This window comes from Patella vulgata, chromosome 3 (assembly GCF_932274485.2).
Source record: "Patella vulgata chromosome 3, xgPatVulg1.2, whole genome shotgun sequence".
NCBI classification, from domain to species: Eukaryota; Metazoa; Mollusca; class Gastropoda; family Patellidae; genus Patella; species Patella vulgata.
Window position 1 is genome coordinate 75,886,086 of NC_065881.2, and position 25,972 is coordinate 75,912,057.

Sequence of the window (25,972 nt, forward strand, 5' to 3'; positions counted from 1 at the left end):
TTTATCTTTAGTTAAGATTTCAAGAAACAGGGCCCTGCAGATATGAAAAGGGGGGAAACTCTGCAAAAAATTATTCCAACTACAGTTTCATGTCAACAAACTTAATTTAATATGGGGTTACAAAAACTCTATTATTATCTTAATAATTGTTTGATTTTTCAAAACATCATCTTTTAACATACAGACACTGAAAGAGAAGGCCTCTGATTCTGAGCTTTGTTCTATTATAACGGAAAATACGAGACTTCAAGAAAATTTCCTGTATTTTAGTTTTAAATGATGACCGATAAATATTTCTTATTTCAGGGCGAACATTTAATGTCCTCATCCCATGATACACTTCCACATTGATAACTGATGACAGGGGTCTGTCAAGAAAATCGCATAAAATTTCTCACTGACTAGACATTTTTGTGTACTTTCGAATTTTTAAAACAGAATATTTCTCATAAAAGTTTTGCAAAAGACGTTTTCCATTATCTGTTACTCCTAGATAATTTTGATTTGCAAATGATATTAAAATGAAACTGTTACAAAAAGAAACGGTATACTGATATCAGACGTCTGAAACTTTTTGACACATTCAAAATATATTTTCACTTCAACATAAGAAATGTTAACTTCCGAATTTCAATATATCAAGACAAACTTCATTGTTACACCTAAAATAATTCCGTCCTACGGAATGTCCAACCCTTCTATTTTAGTTTCAGCTCAACTTTAATAGAAGCCAGCTGCCTATTTTGGACAGAATGAGGTGGGTTTTGAATTAAAATTGTAATTTTTGACTGTGTTATACACATTTTTATAGTAAGACTATTAAACATTATTTTACAGTATAAAACAACGGCTTCCAGTCAAATATTTACACATTTATACTTGACTCTTATTTATGTTGACAATATTAAAAGATAGGTTGCCAGGAAGCAAAACACACACAGCCACCAAGTTGTCCAAGTCATCTACAATATCTTTATACATATTAAATCATTAGTAATTTGACAAGATCGCATGCCATAATCACGGGTAATAACTCTATTATTATTATCAGAAATTGTTTAATTAAAATTCTTCATTCATATTAATTTCAAACAAATCTGATGTTCACAAGACAATACAAAAGGAAGCAAGGGCAATAACTTCCAGAGTTATTATCAGAACTCACTGAATTTCTCGAACCTTAAACAATATATAAATTCTTAATAGATCTGAAATGAAATGAAAATGAAATGAAATGGGGTTTAACGTCCTACTGTTCTGCTCCTAACCTGGGCTAATGAAGACGGGCATACGCCATACAGTGTGCTATGAGGGAAATTTTGCCCGGACAGCGGCACTACGGCCTACTCTTATATCGAATTCCAACTGCCAAGGGATCTTTTACGTGCACGCCAATGTGTACACGGGACCTCGGTTTTTCGTCCCATCCGAACGACTAGACAGCTTTCCTTGTCAGCCCCTCCGTCCTGCATCACTGACAAGGGAGAACCACGCCGGAAAATCTGGGTGAACTTTCTCGGCCCTTAATAGATCTAATGACAACTGTAGTCAAATGTTCGCAAGGTATTGTGAGCAATAGACAGACTAATAGAGGCATGTAGAGACAGACCGGGGCGACAAATTCTAGCAATTTATGTTTGTTGATCGATCTGGTCTAATTTAAACTTAGCCAGATGAATATACATTCTTACAGAACATTGGATTCTGGCAGCTCTATAACTATTTATAAAAGATTAAAGTTATGATCCCTCATGGTTAATTATGTAACACATTCTATCCCCAAAACTCATTCTTATCTGAGAATATGACGTTTCTAAGGACCAGAAAAAACCCCAAAAAACTAAGCCTGTAATAAAATATTTTGAACACACAACAGTTGGAATTGCCTGACATTACAGCATCAAACAATGCCAATAGGGATAAAGGCTGACACTACATGTCACAATAAACCACCCCTCATTGACTGATCACATTGATAATTCTTACACCAGAAATATTAAAACAAAACTCTCTGTCTATAGACAATACTTTTATGAAGGCCCAAATTCAGAAAATACCCAGTGGTTAATACAGGTTGGGGGGCACGGGGCGCCCTCTAAATGACAGTATAAGTATAAAAAGTTCACATTTTATTCTGTTTTATGAAAGGTGTAAATCTTCACTTTTTGGTGGTTGGGGTGATGTACATGTATATGTTTCTGATATAATTGAATGTTATATTTGGGCTCAGATATGTGCCACAAATCATCATTGAGTAGGCTCTGAGACCCACTTATCCCTCATATGAGTGAAGACTCACAAACCTACCCTCGGGTCCCCTCTAGACAATTACCGGTACCTGAAACATGACTTTTGCCCACATACATTGTACTTAACTACTGTCAGCAATCTATGACAATATAAAATATCTTTAAAGAATTACCGAAATGATGTTGACAGCGTTTATCATTACCGCAATATTATTATTAAACCTGAATAAACAGTCTTTGTTTTCATGTATCTGATCAACAAAGTACCAACAATCACGAACTGCATGTTCAGGCAGATTAAATTAACAGGAAGATCTTACAATAGCTGTTTCCTGTGATTAAATGCTACTAGGTGGCGCTAGTGTCCTACATCTCGTCATTCAAACAGGATCTATCATTTAATTCCTTTCTAATAATATACCGGTACATTAACATGTTTCCTGGTCATTTCATGTCATTCATGAACAAATATTACTTAAAGATTGTTAAGTATATATATATAAATAATACTGGTACAAACATACCACAATTCTAATAAACAATTGTCCTTTTGTTTCATTAAAGATACATTATGGGAGATTAGATAAAGAGTTGGCAGTTCTCACTATAATAGTTAAAAAATAGATGATGTAAAGGTGATATGCTGAAAATTTCAGTCAAATTACTTCACTCAAGAGACAAAACAACCTCATTTAAAAACATTGTAGCCTTGATTGTCATTGTTACCACTGTAACGATAATAAAGAAAGTCTTGATTATCCATTTTTGCCGTTAATCATCAATGGCATTGAACAGCAGATCAGATTCAAATCTAATGAAATTCGGACAGATAAAATGGCATCAAGAGTTGATTATGGTCTTGTCATGTTAATAAATGTCTATAATTAATAATTTATATATCCGACCTCCATGCCGGCGGTGATCTACCAAACTCATCACCCAATACCCGATGCAGTCTATTTACACGTCCCCTATGCATGCATGCTTACTGTCTATTTATAATAACTATTTATAGTTAAAGGAGCTAAATCGCTAATATTTGGGATCTAGAAATTGACAAAAATGGGTCGCAACGCATATAATAATGTAATATGAATGTATATAAACTGATTTACATTCAATCATTTCTGTTTTTACTGTAATTTCTAATCAGTTATGTTCGGCGAAATACGCCAGAAGTCTCATGTGAATGACAATCTTTAGCGTCTGGTTTTTCCAGTCTACACCGATGGTATTTACTGCCCATGCTCTCCAGATAAGAATATAGCGTCACCATTTGACATGACTTGTGGAATATGTCTAGCCCTGTTCTTTGAGTCCCTTGTTCCAAATGGCGCTGAAACGCATTATGGTACACGAATGGTAAAATGTTTATTTTGTCTTAAATATTGGATATCAGAAGCCCGTCTTTTCCAGGTAAGATCACAAGACCAATGTTGATTTAAATTGACAAATAATTCGTGTTTTCAATGTCGAAGATTTTTGATGATTTTGAGTTAGAGACTTAGCTACTTTAACAAATTAAGCGGTGAAAATGAGATATTGTCCAGAAAATGCCAACGAAGATCAGAGGCTTTAAAATTGAGAAATATGATCTAACTAACCTGTACTTATTAATAAACAACAGTTATTATTCATATATCAATTGGTAGAAATTAAACCGAAACAGCCAAGATATTAGATTTCAATTGTTGAAAATCGTGATAATTACATCCTTGTTGCTATTAATAAATGAATACCAAATAATTGAAACATTATACATGCTAAATACCTTAGATAAATGTTAGTCAACAATCATTGAATAACGATATAAACTTGTTATTCAGTTTGAATGTTGAAACTCCACTGATTTCGTCCAACATTTTATCCACACCCTATTGAAACTGGTGAAGTGATTGTTCAGTGAAGTGAAATGATGTGAAATCTGGGGTAACGCCCTTCTTTTCTGGACCAACTCGTGGGTTTTCTCCGGGTCCTCCGGTTTCCTCCCACTGCTAAAGACCCTTACGCGCAAGCGAATTATTGAAATAAAATTAAACCATATGTTAGTCCCAAAATGACCTAGTTTGTGTCGAGTGGATGTTAAACCCCATTTCTCTCTCCAATAATCAAAATCAGACTCTCATTGATAAATTTGACGAAAAAAGGGTGCAAAATAGTATTAATAGTTGTTTCTACTTTCTAGTAATCATTCATGCCCTGGTTGAGGACAGTTTACAATTAACACTGTCTATACTGTCCTATCTGGCTGGACTTTTACCAAAATATGTGTTGTGAATAGGAAAGGGAAGCCGCTGTGGCTCAGTGAATAAGACGCTGACTAGATAACCTGGAGTTTTCGCTCCTGGTGTTGGCTGACAAAGTTCCTACTGATTTTCTAGGTTTGTTTGCTCTTGTATGTGGTGCAGGACAGAGGAGGGCCTGACAAGGAACAGTTTATAGTTGGTATGAAGTCTTCAATTGTGAATCTACTTTAACTATTGTTTATTGTGGTATGTTATGGTAATCTAGAGTATTTTGATATAAAGGTTATTTATCTCCTGTAAGTTTAAGGAAAGGATTAACATTTCACAGTTTTTGACTAGAAGCTGATAGATGGTGTTTGAGTGACATATTGACCTATATAAAGATATAATATGTCTACAGTATATAAAATCTTCTTCAAAATCCAATTGATAAGATGAAATAACATATCATTTTCATTGTACTGCAGTAGAGCATGAAATCAATAACGGTGTAAGTTAAATATTTCGAAATCTTCAAATCTGGTCATACGACACAAATTTATTTCAATAATTTGCTTTTGCGTAGGTGTCTTTTAGCAGTGGGAGGAAATCCACCAGGTTTGAAAAGCAGGATTCAAAACCTTGTAATCCAATGCACACTTTGTAACTAACATGTAATAGTTCACTGGTGATTCAACAGGACAGAAACCAGACAATGTGAAAAAAATACCAAACATTTATGACAGAGATTGAACTGCTGACAGATCTGAGCATATTAAACTTATGCTGTCTGTCTTCAGTTAGCTCTGCTTTGACAGACATTTTGAGCCCTAAATCGACGATTTGAGTCAAAAACCTTAAACGGGCATTTGGTAAGATTTGATAAAGAGCGGACAGTTCTCGCTATAATAATTAATAAATAGATAATGACAATAGAATATGCTGAAAATTTAAGTCAAATTGCTTAATTCTGAATTGAGATATTAGCTATTCAAATTTAGGCTAGCCTCGAACATCGTTACTAACTTTTGTGCGGTAATAAACCAAGTCCAGATTAACCATTTTTACATTAAATTATCCATCACAAAATGTATTCAAATCTACTAAATATCGCAGACTAACGATGGCATCTAAAGTAGATTATGGTCTGGATAAGTTAATCAATGTCTAATTAATAGTTTAGATAACATTTCAGAAGTTTAGATGTCCTCCAGTTACTAGCCTCCAGCTACATAGGACATATTGTACGAGAGTTGTTGTCGTCTTCCTCCGCATTTCAGAAGTTTAAGAAGTATTTATTCCACTTCCATTTAACAATTGAAAATGTTTATTTAATCATCGTGTGTATGACAGATGTGAAACGGAGTAGAACTGCATTACAAAATAGTATATTGATATTTAGATATGGCGGCCATTCAGAGCAGAGATGTATTCTTGAAGTAGATAGTTCTCTGTGTGCAGAATGAAATCTGAGATGCTTCAACCTCAACCCCATTAATACAATATAGTACAACTGTTATTGTGAGTGAGATCCCATTCTGCAAGAAACTAATTGATGCCTTCATGGTTTGATTTAATATACAAAAGAATTAAATCAAAATTGTTCACACATTCAAAATTTTACGCATATAAACATTCTTCAAATATTCTGTGTTTTTTACTTTGACAATTGACCTATAAAAACAAAATTCACCCTGTCTCACGTATCGTTAAGAAAAGAAAATATTTAAAAATGCCTAGTTGTACATTTAAAATATGTGTTTAATAACAGACAGATTTGCTGCGGAATGAACCTTCGACTGCTGACCATATGTACTTTATTTACATGAAATATTTTCTACATCTACCCAAAAGATTCGACTGGCAGAATAAAGTTCAAACTATCAAACAAATAAGTGTATTTTGATACGAATCATACTTTATTCCAAAATTGCAATTTATCAAGAGAAAAATCTCTGTTTTCAATCAAGTTTCAATTGAATCAATTTTGCACATATTTGAGGAATATATCTGATTTCATATTGCAATATATCGATATATAGCCCTGCTATCAAATCATCAAGATATCATATAATTGCAAAACATTTCACTGTTTTGATAGAGTGGGAATGTCGATAATTGTACTATTTGATTGCAAGACTAAACTGTCAAGAATCAATCACTTCCAGATTGGTCAGGCTATTATAATATATACAAATTTAAACTAGGAAATCAAATTAAATCCATGATGGATATTAAACATAGGCATGTGGTAATTTGCTTCTGTGCTGGTGTTTTTGCAATATATTTCCATATCTGAACAAATTTATTTATTTCCCCTGTGACCCATGTTTGATGACAAGATGTAAATAAAATAATGTTTAGAATAAATATATAAATGTCTGTTCTATCTAGATATATTGGTCCATTTTGTCTTCTGTGAATTCACAATAAATCAGACTTAAGTTGAGTTTTTTTTGTTTGTGATCTAGTGTGTCCTCATGAGCGCTAAGCTAATCTTATACCCTTAACTTGGGAATAATCATATTAGCCTACTGCAGGATTAACCAAAATTGCAACATCTTTTTCAGGGCCTGCATATTCCCCTAGAGGTAAATATTTATATCTAGGCAATATTCAAAAGAGCATTGGGTTTATCAGACTAATCAGAGGCCATTAATCCAGTTTTTATTAAGATCGCAAGATGTATAGTTAAGGAGCACACATCCAATTCAGATTCCCAACAGGCTTGGCTCAGACTACATGAATGGTTGTGTGATCGTGAACTTTGACCCTCTACAAAACAATAACTGGTAAATGTTTTATGTACGTTGGGGTTAGCTATCTATAATGAATAATAGTTTTAGGGTGAGTCACATCTAGTAAACTCAAATATAAATATTATTCAGCTGTTGTTATTATAGTAGTATTAATCAATATCTCACAACTATATATATTACAATAAATACTGCTGAAATGGGGTTTAACCACCTACTTTCTGTACTGAAGGAAATTTGGCCCGGACAGTGGCACTATATATTACAATAATACTGCTGAAATGGGGTTTAACCTCCTACTTTCTGTACTGAAGGAAATTTGGCCCGGACAGTGGCACTATATATTACAATAATACTGCTGAAATGGGGTTTAACCTCCTACTTTCTGTACTGAAGGAAATTTGGCCCGGACAGTGGCACTATATATTACAATAAATACTGCTGAAATGGGGTTTAACCTCCTACTTTCTGTACTGAAGGAAATTTTGACCGGACAGTGGCACTATATATTACAATAATACTGCTGAAATGGGGTTTAACCTCCTACTTTCTGTACTGAAGGAAATTTGGCCCGGACAGTGGCACTATATATTACAATAATACTGCTGAAATGGGGTTTAACCTCCTACTTTCTGTACTGAAGGAAATTTGGCCCGGACAGTGGCACTATATATTACAATAATACTGCTGAAATGGGGTTTAACCTCCTACTTTTTGTACTGAAGGAAATTTGGCCTGGACAGTGGCACTATATATTACAATAAATACTGCTGAAATGGGGTTTAACCTCCTACTTTCTGTACTGAAGGAAATTTGGCCCGGACAGTGGCACTATATATTACAATAATACTTCTGAAATGGGGTTTAACCTTCTACTTTTTGCACTAAAGGAATTTTTGCCCGGACAGTGGCACTACAGCCCGCTCTTATCTCAAATTCCAATTGTCAAGGGTTCTTTTTTACATGCACAATGTGTACACAGAACCTTGGTTTTTTTTGTACCATCCAAACAACTAGATACTGTCTGTGTCAAGCCCTCCTTCATGTAAAATCCTGAGATCTATCTCGACCAACACCAGGAGCGAACCTGAGTGACGTTTACTCCTATATCATTAACACACTTACAATAGAAACATTTTATTAAAATCACTTCATCTCTATGTTTCTAAGTTTTGGAATTCTTATAAGAGGCCACAAAACATTCAGGGGTCTTATGAGTTTACTTTTGTATTTTATCAAAATATTGGTTTCAAAACACTACAATGTATGGGGGGAGACACAGTGGCTAAGTGGGCAAAATTTCCCTCATAGCACACTTTATGGTGTATGCCCATCTTCATTAGCCCAGTTTAGGAGCAGAACAGTAGGACATTATACCCCATTTTATTTCATTTCCACGATGTATGTGGTATAGGTTAAACATAGAGCTTGATATCCGACACACTTATAATTTCATATTTGAAGTATAAATAAAATTTGTGACAAATCCTAGTTAAATTTGATAATACTGAGATTCAGACTGTTTCTAGTGAAGAAATATAATGGTAATAATACAACATAAATCTATCACTCTCATCAAGACAATAAATGTAATTGGTTTGAAATATTATATTCAAATTGATCTCAAACCCGCATAATTATTATAAATCTAAGCCCTGAGCCAATATACAGATTACAATATTTTTTTGTAAACTTTCGTAAAACACCTCAATGATGGATAGATATATTTCTCCCATATTTGGCATACAATCTAATTTGATGATGAATATATGACATATTCAGTCAAATTATGTCAAATTTAAAATGATTTTCACCGAATACCCAAAATCAACAAAGTTCTAATTCCTCTTTGAATGAAACACACACATTCACAATCAAAACTTCAGGTCGGAACCATACTTATTATTTGTGTTGCCATTCACCAGGTGGATTAATATCCAAAGTTAACCATACACTTTAAGATCACCGATCTTTATTTTCAAGATTTTGATTCCTGGAAGCTACAATTAATGCTTACGCCGTCAATCGCGATTTCAGTCAATTGTGATAAAAAAAATAATCTTGGCTATTCAATCTGGCGAAATTTTTGGTGATAACTTTTTCCTGTTTGGCAATTCTTTTTTAACTGTGGCGGTAATTGCTTTTTTGCAACAAAGCTTTGATTTCCAGTACGTTACAGTCTATTGCGCTTGGCTGAGTCAGTTATCAATCAAGTATCAATATAGGGCTACCTTTTGTCTCGGATTAGTGTTGTTAAGTATTTTCAGAAAGAGTAGTAACAAACTAATTAAGAGACGAAAGACTAAATTATTTGTCTTCAAATACAAATCATTGGCTTTTTTGATGGTTCCAATATATAATCCAAATGGCGGACACCATATTTATTCATAACAAAACACAACACAAGGTATATCAAGGTATGGATATAACTACTTTTCTATTATTTAATAACAGCGTTTCGTAACACATACAGGTCACGTTTTCATGCTATTAAATAATAGAGAAGTAGTTATATCCATATACCTTCTGTTGTGTTTTGTTATGGATAGTTAAGTGGGCTTCTAGATGTCATTTAAAAAATAAAATCATATATATGAACAATACTCTTTCGATTTGTTTGGGATTATTGGTATGTGCCTTCTGTTTGATCTTTTTCTTACTTCAATTGCCCGTACCATTAATAAATGAAGCCAGGTTTGTAGTTACAGTTTATAATTGCGTATAAATATTCTTGGTGTTTTCAAAATTCAGTTATCATCAAATCATATTATCATGCTCCAAGACTACAGGTGATATTCTTGTCAATCTGATGTTATATTCTTGATGTTGAAGTGATTTCCACTTCCACAATAGATTACCTCAAAAGTCTGCAGCAGAGAAAAATATCGAAAAGCGTAAAATTTTAAGTGCATTTGGAAAAGGTAGATCTTTTAGGGACGATTGGAAATTTTCAAATCCTTGGTAATTCCACCTGGTTGTAGTAGTGTACTAAAAAAAACTTTCAAAAAATGGGCCTCTGCAAAGCAGAGATGAATTTTGTAAATAGTAACATTGTACATGTATGTATATTTCATGTATTTATATTGAAAGTAAAAATTTAATAAATATTACTGAAAAACCTAATAGATATTTTTTTATTATTTTTTTGCGGAAAAAATATATGGTTAATAAATTAAAATGAAAAATTGGTGGAAAGAAAATGAAACACAGAGTGAGCACTTGCTACAATATTGTAAGTGGAATCCCTAACAAGAATATGGTTAAATTCTGTTGAGTATTTACAAAGACGAAAATTTTCATCATTCAGCATCCTGAATCCAGGTCAGGAAAATATCTACTGCTGTTGTTGAAATTATGGTTTTGCTTTATTAATAAATTGTTAAATAATCAATTTGAGTTGAATTCAGCATGAAAATTTCAAATGATAATCAGTAGATTTAATAACTATTTTAAATAGGATAAGTTAAAAGAACATTTTAATATAATATATGAAACACCTGTGACATAACATCCACTAACCATCTAAACCGTGAATTGTGCTTATTACATTTACAGTCAAATCTATTGAATAACTGGTCGATCTCTCTTTGAATAATCTAATATCCTGCATATATGAATATGAATATTTTATTCAACTTGTCCGACATTGTTCAAAGAATGGGTACAATTATTCAAAATATGCCCTGCAATGATATCAGAATTGTATAATATAAAATATACAAATAAATCATTCACATATAACTTGGTTTACCGTACCATCTGCTTGTATCATTGAAAAAAAATTGTACTTAGTTTTTAATTTTTGTTCATTCAAACTGAACTTACACCTAAATCAATATGGTATAACTTAAAAAACATCTAGTCTAGGACAAATAACTTCTTATACAGAATATTCTAATCATCTGCACATTTTGTCGCTTTGTGAAAACACATCTAAGATTTGGAACTACAAATCTGAATCATAAAATCATAGTTATCATTTAACTTTGATCAAAACAATGTTGTTGTAACTTTAAACATACATTATGCCAGAGCTAAATCTGTCTATTGCAGGTCTTTCTTTAGGCCTAAAATGTTATCTAAATTATTAATTAGACATTAATTAACGTATCCAGACCATAATCAACTCTAGATGGTATCGCTAACCTGCCATCTTTAGTGGATTATGAGCCGATTTACTGCATAACTTTCCTTCACGATTTAACGATTAAATGGATAATCGAGACTATGCTGTTTATTGTACTGACTTTATAAGTAATGATGATCGAGGCTAGGCAGAAATTTCAATCGCTTAGTTCTCGGTACATAGTGGATCAATTTGAATGAAATTTTCAGCAAATTGCCTTTACATTATCTAGTTTATAACTATTATAGTGAGAGCTGCCAACTTGTTATTGAATTGCCCATAATGTATCTTTAAATGTACATAAAAAAAACATACATTATGAAAGCCTGTCACGGGATGAAATGAAATGGGGTTTAACATCCTACTAACATCTGCACAGACTGGGCTAACGAAGACAGGAATATGCCATTCAATGTGCTATATGGAAAAATTTTCCCGGCCAGAGGCACTGCAGCCTAATCTTGTTTCGAATCCCAACTGTCAAGCGTTCTTTTATGTGCATCTCGTTTTTTTTTGTCCCAACCAAGCAACTATATATGTTGTCCCATGCAAGGCTCTCTGTCCTGCGTCACTGGCTAGAGGGCATTTTCTCGACTAACACTAGGATCGAACCCAGGACCTCGAGGTTAGCGAGCCAATGTCTTACTCACTGAGCCACTGTGGATCGCCCTGGCAACAAGGCACCTGTCATACACTATATGAGGTATAAAATCAGGCTTTGTCAAGCACAAACTTAGGCTGTCTGTATGAAGTTAGCTCCGCTTGAAAACAGACACTAAGCTAGTTGACCGACATTCCAAGTCCTAAATCGACGATTTTAGTCGAAAACACGAAGTATACTTAGATAGTTTTGTTAAGTATTTATTATGCTTCCATTTAATAAAACTGAAAAAGTTTATTTAGTCTTTGTGTGTGTGACAGATGTGAAATGGAGTAGAACAGCATTACACAACAGTATACTAATTTAGGAAAGAGAACTATTCTCAAAGTATGAGTAGATGATCTCTGCGTTCACAATCCCTCTGGTGTCTGTTATTTTTTTTTCTGGCACAGATTTGTTTTTTTTTGTTTTTTTATCAGTTTATTGATATTTATCATAAATGTCTGACATAAAGTTCAAACTGTCAGCTATTAGTACATCTATTCCCAGGCCTGTTTTCTAGACTGAACAACATTTTCTGTGTCAAATTTGATTGGATAACAACTTTTTCAACAACTAATCAAATACTGCATCTTCTGTTATAAATCTTGGATTCTTGTTTTTGTTAGTACATCAACACATACCTTGCTGGATTGAAAAGTATTTTTTATCTGTCAAATTATGACTGATTAACAAACTTTTCAACAATTAATCAAATACAGTAGCACAATGAAATTGGGATTAATTAGAGCTATAAATATTTCAATAGTGTATATAGATGACAATCGTGACTACCAGTAGACTATGGCACATGTATGTCAAAGGGAGTGATTAATTTATTTTAACAAAAATTAAAAGCTTTTCTATTTTAGATGCCAATTGCCACTAGGACTGACAGAGGTGACATTGATTATATACGACAACCTCACAATATGTTTGTATGAAAAGCAAACATCAAAATTGCCGTATGTTGAATCTTTGTTTATTGTTGGGTCTCTCAAAACCAGCCACTGGCCACTGGAAGCGGTTCTTTGACCAAGGAGAGAGTAAGTTAGAAACAGGGTCATTTTGGGACTAATATTTGAAATAACTTCATTTTATCGATTTTCTTGCTGCAGAGGTCATCATTAGTGGAAGGAGACTGGAGGAACCTGGAATAAAACCCTTGAGGTTATAGTAGGTGATCCTGCTCCTTGAATGTCCAAGTCTGATACCAAAACACTTTACACTTATAATCGAACTTACGATGCATTGGACGATTCGGCGATCAATCGCTTTAAATCAAACAAAATAACTGCAGATAGACAGAGAATGTAGGCTTGGTCTAGCAGTGTAGGCTAGCATTGTCGAGTTGGTCTAACAGTGTAGGCTTAGTCTAGCAGTGTGGGCTTGGTCGCCTGGTTCAGCAGTGTAGGCTTAGTCTAGCACTAGCAGTGTACGGTAGGATTGGTCTAGCAGTGTATAGTGGGATAAATCAACATATGAATATGCTCTGAAACACCTTGAGTAGGCTTGGTCTAGCAGTGTAAAGTGGGATAAATGAACATATGAATATATGAATATGCTCTGAAATACCTTGAGTAGAGAAATCTTTAGGTGCTCCTACCTGTATGATTGGGGTGAAATTATAGCGCTTACAATAGTAGCACAAAGTCGAAATTTGAAACAAAATAAACTGAACCAGGGACAACATATTTCCAATAGTTTATAAAATATGCATTGGTTTACATTTATCAAATATAAAATTCAAATCATCAATAATTCATAAACTTGTGACATTTTTTCTAAATGAGACACATATCGACATCTTGTATTGAAATGAATCAGTCGCCTCAAACACAAAAATTTTAATTTGTTGGACCCAAAAAAATAAAAATGTTTATTTGATTTTGTGCTATCTATTGCAGAAAACCAATTCAAATAATCAATAATTCATAAAGTGATTGTACTCTTCTATGGAGTAGCGTTATTGACGATAGACCATAAAATTAAAATGAATTAGAGCATAAATAAAGGTTGAGGCAGAATGCCTGGCTACATTCCTACACTTGTTACATAGACATATACATTAAAAATGTATGTCACAAACATGGCAAGCTGTTGTACTATAACATATATATACTAAACTACATCTCTTACTCAAACTATACATTACTCCACCCCACCCCACCCCCAAAATAGTTTACTATATGAACTTCTCACAATTGAATGGTATTGTGTGTTCTAGTATACCCTGCCTAATGCACAACAATTATTGAACACTGGGGATGTGAAACACTCAAGGAGACGGGAAGTGGAATAAGGTGTTCTAGTAACCATATTCATGCCCTGCCTAATGTACAACACATGTCACTGGGTTTAACATACAAATGGCAGCATATATTGCTTGTGTTTGGAACCACCAGAGTAGACAAGAAGTGGTATCAGGTGATCGATCTAGTACACAACATGTCAATATTTGAAACCTGTCAGAAAAACCGATTATTAGATGTGATTCCGGACTCTAAGATTCCATTTAAATTGGTATAAAACAACACCGTACATTACATATCAAATTAGAAACATGTCAGCTAGGTTGAATCTTTCTCAAACATCTGATATCACATGTGCTTACAATTTTCTTATTAAATAAATATCACCAACATTACACATGATTACTAATAAAAAGTGTTATCAGTTGTTCTATTCCTTGTGCCCTACACATCCATCATTAAGTTATACAAAGTATTAAACTGACCTTCATTATCCCATCCATTTCTAATTGCAGTTCAAGAAACTCTGGTAAAAGGATTGGTTAAATAATGAATATATAACCATGGTTTTACCATGTATACCTTACTTATAATATATCTGTTTTACGCTTGACGTGTGTCACACTGCAACCACTAATAAATAGTTTGTGTAGTAGTAAGCAATTTGGGGTAGATAATAGAGAAAGTCATCCATACAATGTTATGTACGTTCTAATAAACAATGACACTTATTCATACATTCTCAGTCCTTCATACTTATTAAAGAGGGGCAAGATAGATCGCCAGGCAATGAAAAATACACCCACAGCAATTCATAAAGGTTTTCACATCTTTACTATTTTGTAGGTAATAGGGGCATTTATTACAAGACACTAAAAATGGATCAAGAGCAATAACCCATAAATTTAAATTATTATCAAAAATAATTAAAACCTGACAGACTGCTATGCTTCTGGTTCTTCCTATCACTAAAAATTGTGCACTGTTAATCAGATGGTAACACTCTGAGGGTTCACAAGATTTTTAAACTGATCAAGGGCAATAACTCTAAAAGTTATTATTGGAAATCAATATTAAAAGCAATCACTGGATAAGAACAATAACTCTGACAGTAATTATCGGATATTCAAAAGGAATCTTCATCTAAAATAAGATGTCTCTAGAGTGCCAACAAGTAGTTGTAGCTGACTGATCAGCCAAACTGGCCTATAAAAAATGTGCTCATACAATTTTATCTCTTAAAATTACTTCATTTCATTACTTCTAGAGTGTCCACAAGCAATTGAGTCTATAGGCAGGTGGATGGACAGACAGACAGACAGACAGAGACTACAGATGGGTGGATGGACAGACAGACAGGGGGGACAATAATATATGACCATATTCAATGTGGGTGTATTAATCCTTAAATATATTCAGTCATCGAGCAGAATATACATGTACTACTATAATGATTTTACATTTAAAATACTCCAAATATTTCAGTCATGGAGAAGCATGTTCAGATCAACAATTTGGTAAGGGCAAAAAAAAATTTTGTTTAAATATTTGAGGATAATAAAAATGTAGAAGGCTTTGAGATATTTTATTTGTAATGACGTAGTATCAAATAACTGCTGGGGTGTTTCTAGTCTACAATAATAGGTTGGCCATGTTAGGACTTCAATTTTATAAGTTGAATAAGGGGCGTAGACTTATATCACTTCACAACCAACCTTCTCAAATTCCTTGAAATCATCATTGAATGGGTTCACCCAACTTACAAATATAATACTCGCTCCCATGGTCCAAATAGTACACAGTTCTCACACATATAATTCAACTTAAAGCGACCAGTCAGTGGATTCAATATTAAAGTCAGAGTACTATAATTACGTGCGTACATTAATTACAGATGAAGAAAATATAACATAATGATAGGCTGCCTTGATTTTAATACAAATATAATACTCGCTCCCATGGTCCAAATAGTACACAGTTCTCACACATTTAATTCAACTTAAAGCGACAGTCAAGGGATTCAATATCACAGTCAGAGTACTATAATTACGTTTGTACATTAAAAAACATACATTATGCAAGAGCTAAATCTGCCTATTGCAGGTCTTTCTTTAGGCTTCAAATCTTTTCTAAATTATTAATTAGGCATTAATTAACTTATCCAGACCATAATCAACTCTCGATGTCATCGCTAGCCTGCGATATACTAGATTAGGATCCGATTTGCTGCTCAACTTTCATTCATGATTAAATCATGAAATGGTTAATCGAGACTAAGTTTTTTTATTATACCGACTTTAGGCCGAAAATTCATTCCGTAAATTCTCGGATCAGAGTGGATAAATTTGACTGAAATTTTTAGTAAATTCCCTTTACATTATCTAGTTTTGAACTGTTATGGTGAGAACTGCCAGCTCTTTATCTGATCTCCTATAATGTATCTTTAATTACAGACAAAAAATACAACATAACGATAGGCTGCCTTGATTTTGATAGACTTTTTCGTTTCCTGAACAAAAGCACTGCGTATAAATTTCAAACCAATCGGATGATAAGCTTAGCCTCTGGAGGGACAACAAGATTTTTTAAAGAGATTAAGGGCAATAACTCATAAACAATGTGTATGAGAACTTTGACCTCTAAAGCGTTTATAAGCTTGATGTGGGAGTATAAAAATGTAAAATTAGGGTGTGTTTAATAGATATGTATCCTAAACGTGACATTGAAGAGATTTCTTGATAAGAGTTTTAGAATTTTTCATTTTTTGAGTTCAGGTTTATGTATTATATAATCATATGATGTAGCACCAAGGGCCTGTTTCACAAAATTTTAACTAAGATAAAATTAAAATTTTAGTAATTTGATTGGATAATATTAGATTGATTTTAGTGCTTAGCCAATCAAAATTGAAGTATCTACTAAAATTTGGATTTTATCTTTAGTTAAGATTTCGAGAAACAGGGCCCAGTAATTGCATTTTAAATTTGACAGGAAAGAAAATAAACAGGAATGAAATGAAATGAAATAAAATGGGGTTAAACGTCCTACTGTTCTGCTCCGACTAGGCTAATGAAGTTGGGAAAATAAACAGGATTCATATTTGTTTCTATCTAAAACAGAACAATGTATCTGCTGAAACACATCAGATTTCTCCATTAATTAATTAATTAGCTAATCAATGATCATTTTCTATTCTTTAAACCTCAGATATGTGTTGCATGTCCAACCTCGTGGGTTTACTCCAGGTACTCCGGTTTTCTGCTACTGCTAAAGAACCCTACATGCAAGCAAATTATTGAAATAACCTAGTTGTTACATGGGATTTCAAACCTCATTCACACTCTCTATCTTGAACAACCAGATGAGGAAAACAAGTACCACCATACTATGGACCAGGAACCGACTATGAAGTTATCAAAGCCATCTTGGAATAGCGCAACATAATATCAAAAATAGCTGCACAATTGTCCAAGGAACAAGCATGCCAAGTTTCATGTGAGTAGCACTTAGGGACCAGTATCTGGTTTCTACTATTAATCTTACTTTAAAACTATAGTTTACAAATTCAATAGCAAATTGCAATACAAAATAAATAGCAAATGACAATGTAATTTAAAAAACAAATTGCAAAACAAATTCAATTGTAATTTGCTACGTATGCAATATTGGTTTAAATTCTTAAATAATTTCAATACCAGGTAGCAAATTGCAATACAAATTATATAGCAAATTACAATGTAAATTCAAAAACAAATTCAATTGTAAATTGCTACATATGCAATAGTGGTTTAAATGACTTTCAGATTGTAACTTTGTTGCTCTAAACATAATAATTAATCTAAAATATTCCAATATTTGATACATTTTCCGCTTTCACATAAAACAAGTATGTAGCTTACAAATTCAATAACAAATTTGCTACACAAATTCATTAGTAAATTGATATTCTTAAAGTTTGACATTTGCATTTGTTTGCTTTGTAATATTTTTTACACAGTATTATGAATACCTTGGAAATAAAAGGTGTCTAAGCCTTTCGAAAGACTGCAATCAGAATGATCAATTTATGGGACTTCCTGTTCCAAACTTTATTGCATTAAAATGATAATGAATCTAAAATATTCTAATATTTTATAAATTTTCCACCTTCTTTAAAAACAAGTACCTAGAGTGGCAGATAGCCATGGCAACTCAATCCAGTAACAGCAATTCCATTCAACAAATTTTTTATTAGAATTTACAACAAGTTTTAAGATCAGTTTACATAATCACACTACCACAACCCAATAGAAACAAGTTGTGTGGGACTAGGTGATTAATAAAAAAAAAAAAAAATATTGAACAATAAAAATAAACTCAAGTGTACGTGTATCAATAACCATCCAGCTTCACTTCGTAAACGGCAAATCTATATTAATGATCGAAATTCTTGTCATGTTGATCTTTCAATTAAACAAGCATTTTCCAATAAATATCTGATGAACGGACTGCCAATGACGTATAATGAATATAATGATTGTAAAATAAAAAGAATACTATCGTATATGACTAGCGTCATTTCAGCTTTGACGTTATTCTGCTTGTGACGTACACATAGTAAAATTAGAATTGCATCAATACACTGTAGTATCGTGAATGAATGGCGTCATTCATGTTTTTATTTCATGTCAACCTGGAATAGATGCCATTAAGACATTGATGTCATACAGACAGGATGCATGAACTTCAAAGATGCATAATATAGAGTTTAATATAGATTGTCTGGTCTCTATTAAATCAGATAAAAAGCATACTGGTAATGCCATAATATAGATAATTGAATGAAAAGTTTATTTTGACAGTTAATGCTTTAATCTAGATAATTGAAATGGCAGAATATACAGAGAATGAGAGACGCAATGAAAACACGGCATGGATAATTGTAAATCTTGTTTGAGAGATATTTAATTCTGAATCAGATCATGAAAAATAACCCATGAGAATGACGCTTTCACAATTACTTCAACGTGCAACATATCAATTTTTTCAAACACAAAAGATATAATTAGACAGAATGAGAGTGACGAAAATAACAATGATAAGGTGCAGACATAGGTATAGAATGTGGTTTTAAAAAGCTAGCGTCTGTAGTACCGACTCTATACAATGACTCAAGTTCTGTGGCAAACTCGATGATATGCCATGATTGACATGACACCTGGTGAACACCTAGAATATGCCATTGCGTTAATCCACGACGATATGAATACCAGTCCATTGGTGATTGGGCAAGTTATTTGGCTGTTAGAGGTCGACACGTGTGTTAGTTATTGACTATGTTTCACTGTAAAGTAAAGTTGCTATGGCATCTGTGGTGATTTTCTTTTAGTCCGTAAATGTCCGGCGTACAATCATGTCAAAAATCACATTTCAGCTGCATCCAGCAATTCCAGTCAAATAAGTGGTGCATTTTAATTGCATCTCCATAGCTCTTATAACATGATAACCATTGTCGAGAAATTTAAGGTAGCTCAACTAGACCATGTTAAAGTGCCCTATACTGACAGCCACAGATAGCAAACTGTAAAATATCTTGTTTCTCTATTATCTGTTGTAACCTACAGTTCTTTGCAGGGGACTGTGACATTCAAGCAGTAGGACAATGATCCCTACTGAAGAAGAACAGTAAGCAGAAACGCTGTTGTCTGGCCAAAATCTTCAAGCCTAGCATTGCACATGTAACCATCGAGATGAAAATGACTGTGTAGATTTGTGTCACCCATTTGGTTACCCAAATTGTTAAAATGTATAACTTCAAGATTTTCTAAGAATAAATATTTGTAAAATACAGAATATCAAATTGTGAATCAAAACTACATTCAATTTTACATGAAGAAACCACTCACTATACGGTACGACAAAGGTGAATGTAAAAATAAATTCTTTTGATTAACAATGAACCTAACGCAGATCCTAGTTGCTTGTATTTTTCATAACTCCACATTAATACACCAATTTGTGAAAGAAAATATTTTCACAAGAAAATGAATTATACATGGTGTTCTATTATTTCCTCGCATGCCGAGACTAATGACGTTATTCTTATTCTATTGTTTTCAAAGACCGTGAATATGAATAAAGCCACTTTTTGTCTTTTACCTATTTTTAAATTCTTCCTGAGACTGTGGTCACATTGATTTTATCCAAACCAAACAGGTTAGAATAAAAATTTGGGTTCTAATCGATTGGATTCGAATTTGTGTCTGTCTAGTAGACGAAACCAATAGGAATCAAACAGGAATTTGATAATGAAACCTGTTGGTCAATGTGAATTTTGTTACTTTCAGTTTAGCGCTGCGTAGCAGTTATGTTTACTGGAATATATTATTATTATATTATTTTCTGCAAAGTTTTGCATTTTTACAGTAAAGTAATCTTAACAGACAGGGTGTTTTTCATCCACCTTATAAATCAAGTTATCAATGGACACCGGGGGGGGGGGAACTTAATATAGCCTTATGAAGGGTAAGCTTATTCTTTCTAAAACGCATGAAACAATAAGGTCTGTCATTGAGTCAAGTGGCGTGGTTTCGATATGTTAGTCCCAAAATGACCTAGTTTGTCGAGTGGGTGTTATAGCCCATTTCTCCCTTTCTCTTTCTATAACACTTGATATCACATAACTTCACCAGAAATAGGGTTGAGGTGCTCTTGTACTATACAAGCTACAGAATAATCTTTGGAGCTAATCATTAAATCAGATGCAGTCCAAACATTCAGGATAATTTAACTGCCTACAAGTCTTAAAACCTCACTTTAACTTTAGTCAGCAATATATTAGACCCCATTGAAAATACTCTACCCCCTGGTGATAATATTTTACATATATAGAAGCTGATGTCAACATATTACCGTTCAAATTTCTTGGACTTTTAAATAAAAAGTCATCTTTGGGTTTCCAATATGTAACAAACCTTATTCAATCAATTTAAATACAAAAATAATGAGCTTAACCCACTGAATTTAGTTAGGAATAAATGTAGTAAACTATTTACACTCACCAATGGTCGCTGAACTGCCTAAAGTGTGTAACTACACAATATGATATATATATATATATATATATAGGTCGTACAACATATCACAGTTTTAATACATACAATCGTATTATACTACACACTCCCATATATATATAATAATATATAAATACTGTACCTACGTAACAGATCCGTCTCATACGCTAAACAGAATCAATAATACTTCTACATGATCCGGTACAATCCATGTATTATATTCAACTTTACAAATCATAACTCTCCAATATATATAAATATGTATATATCCGCTCCAAATTTTACACTATTTCAACTATCTTCCTGTACACACTACTCTAAACAACTTTGGTTCTCCTGCCTTTCGTTTATTTCTAGGCTAACTTGTGGGTAAAATGCTTGCTCTAGTAAACAGCTGGTTAATTCTACTACTCTATCGTGGATTTGCCATTTTTGGCAAGTGACAAAATAAGACAGACAGACTAGGCTATAAAGCAAGCATGTGCTTTAGTTGTGAGTGAGACTAGTAAAAGCTGATGGGCTGGTCGGGTAAGTGGGTTGGTCTATTTTTAACTTTCAACTCAATAGACCAATACCAGTCACAAGATGTATTGGTATGAGAGAGAGAGAGAGAAGATTCATAGAGTACACCAACCCCTCAGCCAGCCAGCCAGCCAGTCAGTCAGTCAGTGAATGTTGAAATGGTAAATAAAAGCTCCATCATTCTTTCGCCTCTCTGCCCCACATGTATGAGTAATAGGCCACACTATTTAATTCAATGTATTACATGTTTCGTAGATGGATGCTTCATATAAACTGACAATACATATAGTCATGTAAAGAATATAATAAAAAAAACAATGACTGGTTTATACACATATGGCACAACGTTTCACAAGTATTCTCTTATCGTTTTCAAGCATCAAACATTTCTTGAAAACAATAAGAGAATATACTTGTGGAAATGTGGTGCCATATGTGTATTAACGAGTGATTGTTTTCCATATAAATTATGTTTTTTTTTTTAATGTGCTCAATCACTAAAAGCCACTCAAGGATTATATTCGTCACCAGCAAAAATATAATAGTTTCAGGAATTTTAAAGGAGGATTTTTTTTTTTAATCATCACTGCCTTGGCAGTCTGATATCAAATATCATGGGACTATCTTTTAAAATTTCAACATACAATTGCGACAATTTGTTAGTTGGATTATTAAATGATTACATCAAACTGCTTAGCAGTGCCCATATCAAGTAAAATTCCATACGCATCGATGCATCAAGGCAAACATCAATGTCCACATCAATAATGCATCGAGAATGTTCACCGTTGCCAAAACTCGTCAATTTGAATGAGAATACCTTGCGGCAAATCTCTGACAAATTATGTAAACGCGTCATAGTTTATAGTAACTAAACTAATACTAGAGCCAATCTTTTTTTTTTGTATTCGAAATAATTCATATTTTTTCCGGCTAATAACAGGTGAATTATTTTTAGCATAGAAGATGGGAAGACAACTACTGCGTACATAACAACATAGCGGTAATAGATATTCGATGAGCAGGACTGAACTTGAAGTTTCTTATTTTTGCAGTTGGGCAAGCCTGGAAATAAGGCATTTGTCACAGACATTGTCAGCATATATTCAGACTTTGTCAGACACAATTCATCTGGTGCCTTTCATTTAGTCTGGCACAGATTTGTTACAAAAATTAGTACTTCCAGGCTGGAGTCTAGACTACAGCTCAGTTACATTACATTCAACATGACATATCTGGCTTCACTTGGGTCCTGGAGTCCCGACTACAGCTCAGTAATGTTCAACATGACATATCTGGCTTGACTTGGGTCCTGGGGTCTGGACTACAGCTCAGTAATGTTCAACACGACATATCTGGCTTCACCATGGGTTCATACATACTCTGTTTTTGTTTATAAATAAATTATCACCAGGTACCACATCAATAAAAGGGCTTGCCAAGCAACAGCATCTAGTAGTTCGGATGTGACAAATACGGTGTGCTATGAGAGAAATTATGCCCGGGCATATATCGAATTCCAACTGTCAAGGGATCTTTAAAGTGCATGACAATGTGTACACACAGGACCTTGGCTTTTCGTCCCATCTGAATGACTATACGTTTCCCTTGCCAGACCCTCGGTCGAACATCACTGATGAACTTTCTCGGCCAATGCAGGGATCGAACATGGGACTTCGAGGTTAGTGATCCAACGTCTCACCCACTGAGCCACCATGGGTCCCTAGTAGGATGTTAAAATCCTGTTTAATTTTATCAAAACCAAGTGGGGAAAGGATGGAAACCTGCGATAATGTTGAATTGATATCAGATTACATTTTGTATTTCCTTCAGAGTAATAATTAATGCAAAATGTGTTCATCTGATAAATGTGAAATAATAACAGGGTGATATATAGCATAATATTACTTATATCATGGGATACTAGATATCATATATTATAAATATAGACATTATGTCATATACATGGCAACACCATATACAAACATCATATACTGCACTTGTGTAACACTTAGTACGATCTTCATGAACTTGATCATAGAGGCTATATTACACATTATCAAGTCAATTAATACCACATAATACATGATTATAACAAATCAGTGAAAAATACATTTTTAAGGGAGGTGATTTAATGGTATTTGAACTCCTACTTCCAGCTCCAACTTGGCTTATCACAGGCATATGACATGCAGTGTGCTATGTAGTGCTTTGAGGGAAATTTGGTCTGGGCAGCAATTGGATTACAACGTTCAACGGTTGTTTGGGCACCCCAAGGTGTAAACAGGACCTCATTTTTTGGGGATTCCTACTTGAATAACTAGATGTTGTTCCTTGCCAGACCCTACGTACTGCACCACTGACAGGGGGAAAACAGGACTCAAATGCTCAATTGACTCTGGGAACATTCAAAACCTGCCGTTATTTCTTTATCAATCTACGTCTTAAAATGTCACCAAAAAGTGAAATGAAATGATATGAAATGGGGTTTAATGTCCTACTGTTCTGCTCCGAACTGGGCTAATGAAGAGATGGGTATACACCATACAGTGTGCTATGAGGGAAATTTTGCCCACTACGGCCTACGCTTATATCAAATTCGAACTGTCAAGGGATCTTTACGTGCACGCCAATGTGTACATGGGACCTTGGTTTTTTTTTATCCCATCTGAATGACTAGGGGGAATCACGCCGGAAAATCTGGATGAACTTTCTCTGCCAATGCAGGGATCGGAAACCCAACCTCCAGGCTAGCGAGCCAGCATCTTACCCATTTAGCCACCGTGACCCCCCACCAAAAAAAGAAACATTCACAGAATTAGAATCTTGTACAGGTGTCAAGGACATGTGGAGTACACGTATGGTTTATTTTAAACCCCTAAAATCTTGTTTTAATCTTTAGACACACAAATCAAAACATTGCTCATTGATATTTTCTCCTTTGTCTATTTGTACACAACACTAAATTCCCAAATAAATTGAAGGTGGCAGATTGGGTCCGTTTGTACCTCTGATATACCCGATAATTTAAACGAAATTAAATGGAGATTAACGTCCTACTTTTCTGCACTGACTGGGCTAATAAAGACAGGTGTACGACATACAGTGTGCTATGAGGAAAATATTGCCCAGACACAAAATTCCACACTGAAATATGACAAACTTCCAATTAAAACAGGTAACAAACCAATTACAGATGGTTTAATGGCATCAATTTTTACTATGTCAAAATGGTGCATTTGATATTAAAATAAATAGCATACAATCTAAAAAAAATCATCGTTTCATCAGTAAAAATACTAACTTGTTAAGGGATGAAGAATTAAATACAAAATGGCTGAAATGTTGGCATACAAAATGATAGTTACAGCAGACAGAAAAATCTCAGAGGAATTATGGTAATCAAAAGAACTATAACGGTCCAAGACATAAACCTTTTATAATTTTTACCTGAATACATTTACAGAAATATATTTAAATAGAATTCATTCATTCAAAATATAATGTAATTAGTGACACAGACGGTATTCTATTTTCTAAAATCTCTTTCAATCCTTTCTTGAACTTTTTAAACTCATACAGCAGACATTTACAGCAATGAATGTTTCAATAACTGAAATTTGCAGAGATTCTATTCCCAAAATAGACATGAAACAATTAGAGAATTATCTTTCAATTACTGTGTTTTTTGCACTATTGAGGAAATGAATGATTAAGGAGATACGAAGACCTAGTTACTCAGGAACAATGCGGCCGCTAGCTCAACCATTCTATGTTGTAATGACAACATACGACATCAGCTCTCGTTTCCACTTCCTATAGTTTAGGTCAATCCATAAATATACGTCACCCACTGACGTATATCACTCCAATAATAGTTTCACCCGCAACTTGCGTTTAATTCAATAAAAATTTACCGTTATTTGAGTCGCCGAGTATCTATTTTTAAACAACTCTAATCAAAGGATATTTTTCACCCTCCGCTTACAACTATCCGTCTCATTAATAAAATACGTCAATATCGTCATCAATAAACTATCGATGTGTTAGCAGACGACTATTTCTGTGTAAGAGGTTTACAAATGTAGCCGTGTTCTATTACGTTAAGGTTACTACATCAGCGATAAATACACATACATTGTTATATTTT

General features: G+C 33.8%; 1 protein-coding gene across 3 annotated transcripts in view; it reads right to left on the reverse strand.

The window, feature by feature from the left end:
• Positions 1-25,972, reverse strand: part of LOC126816677 (ataxin-1) — a 123,945-nt gene that overhangs the window by 26,859 nt on the left and 71,114 nt on the right. Inside the window, exon 1 of one of the 3 annotated variants that reach the window (XM_050543404.2) lies at positions 21,443-21,925. The exons of the other annotated variants lie outside the window; for them this stretch is intronic. Coding sequence (XP_050399361.1) covers positions 21,443-21,464 — 22 coding nt within the window. The 5' untranslated portion in view covers positions 21,465-21,925. Of the gene's footprint in view, positions 1-21,442; positions 21,926-25,972 lie in introns of those variants that run through there. 3 annotated transcript variants of the gene reach the window in all.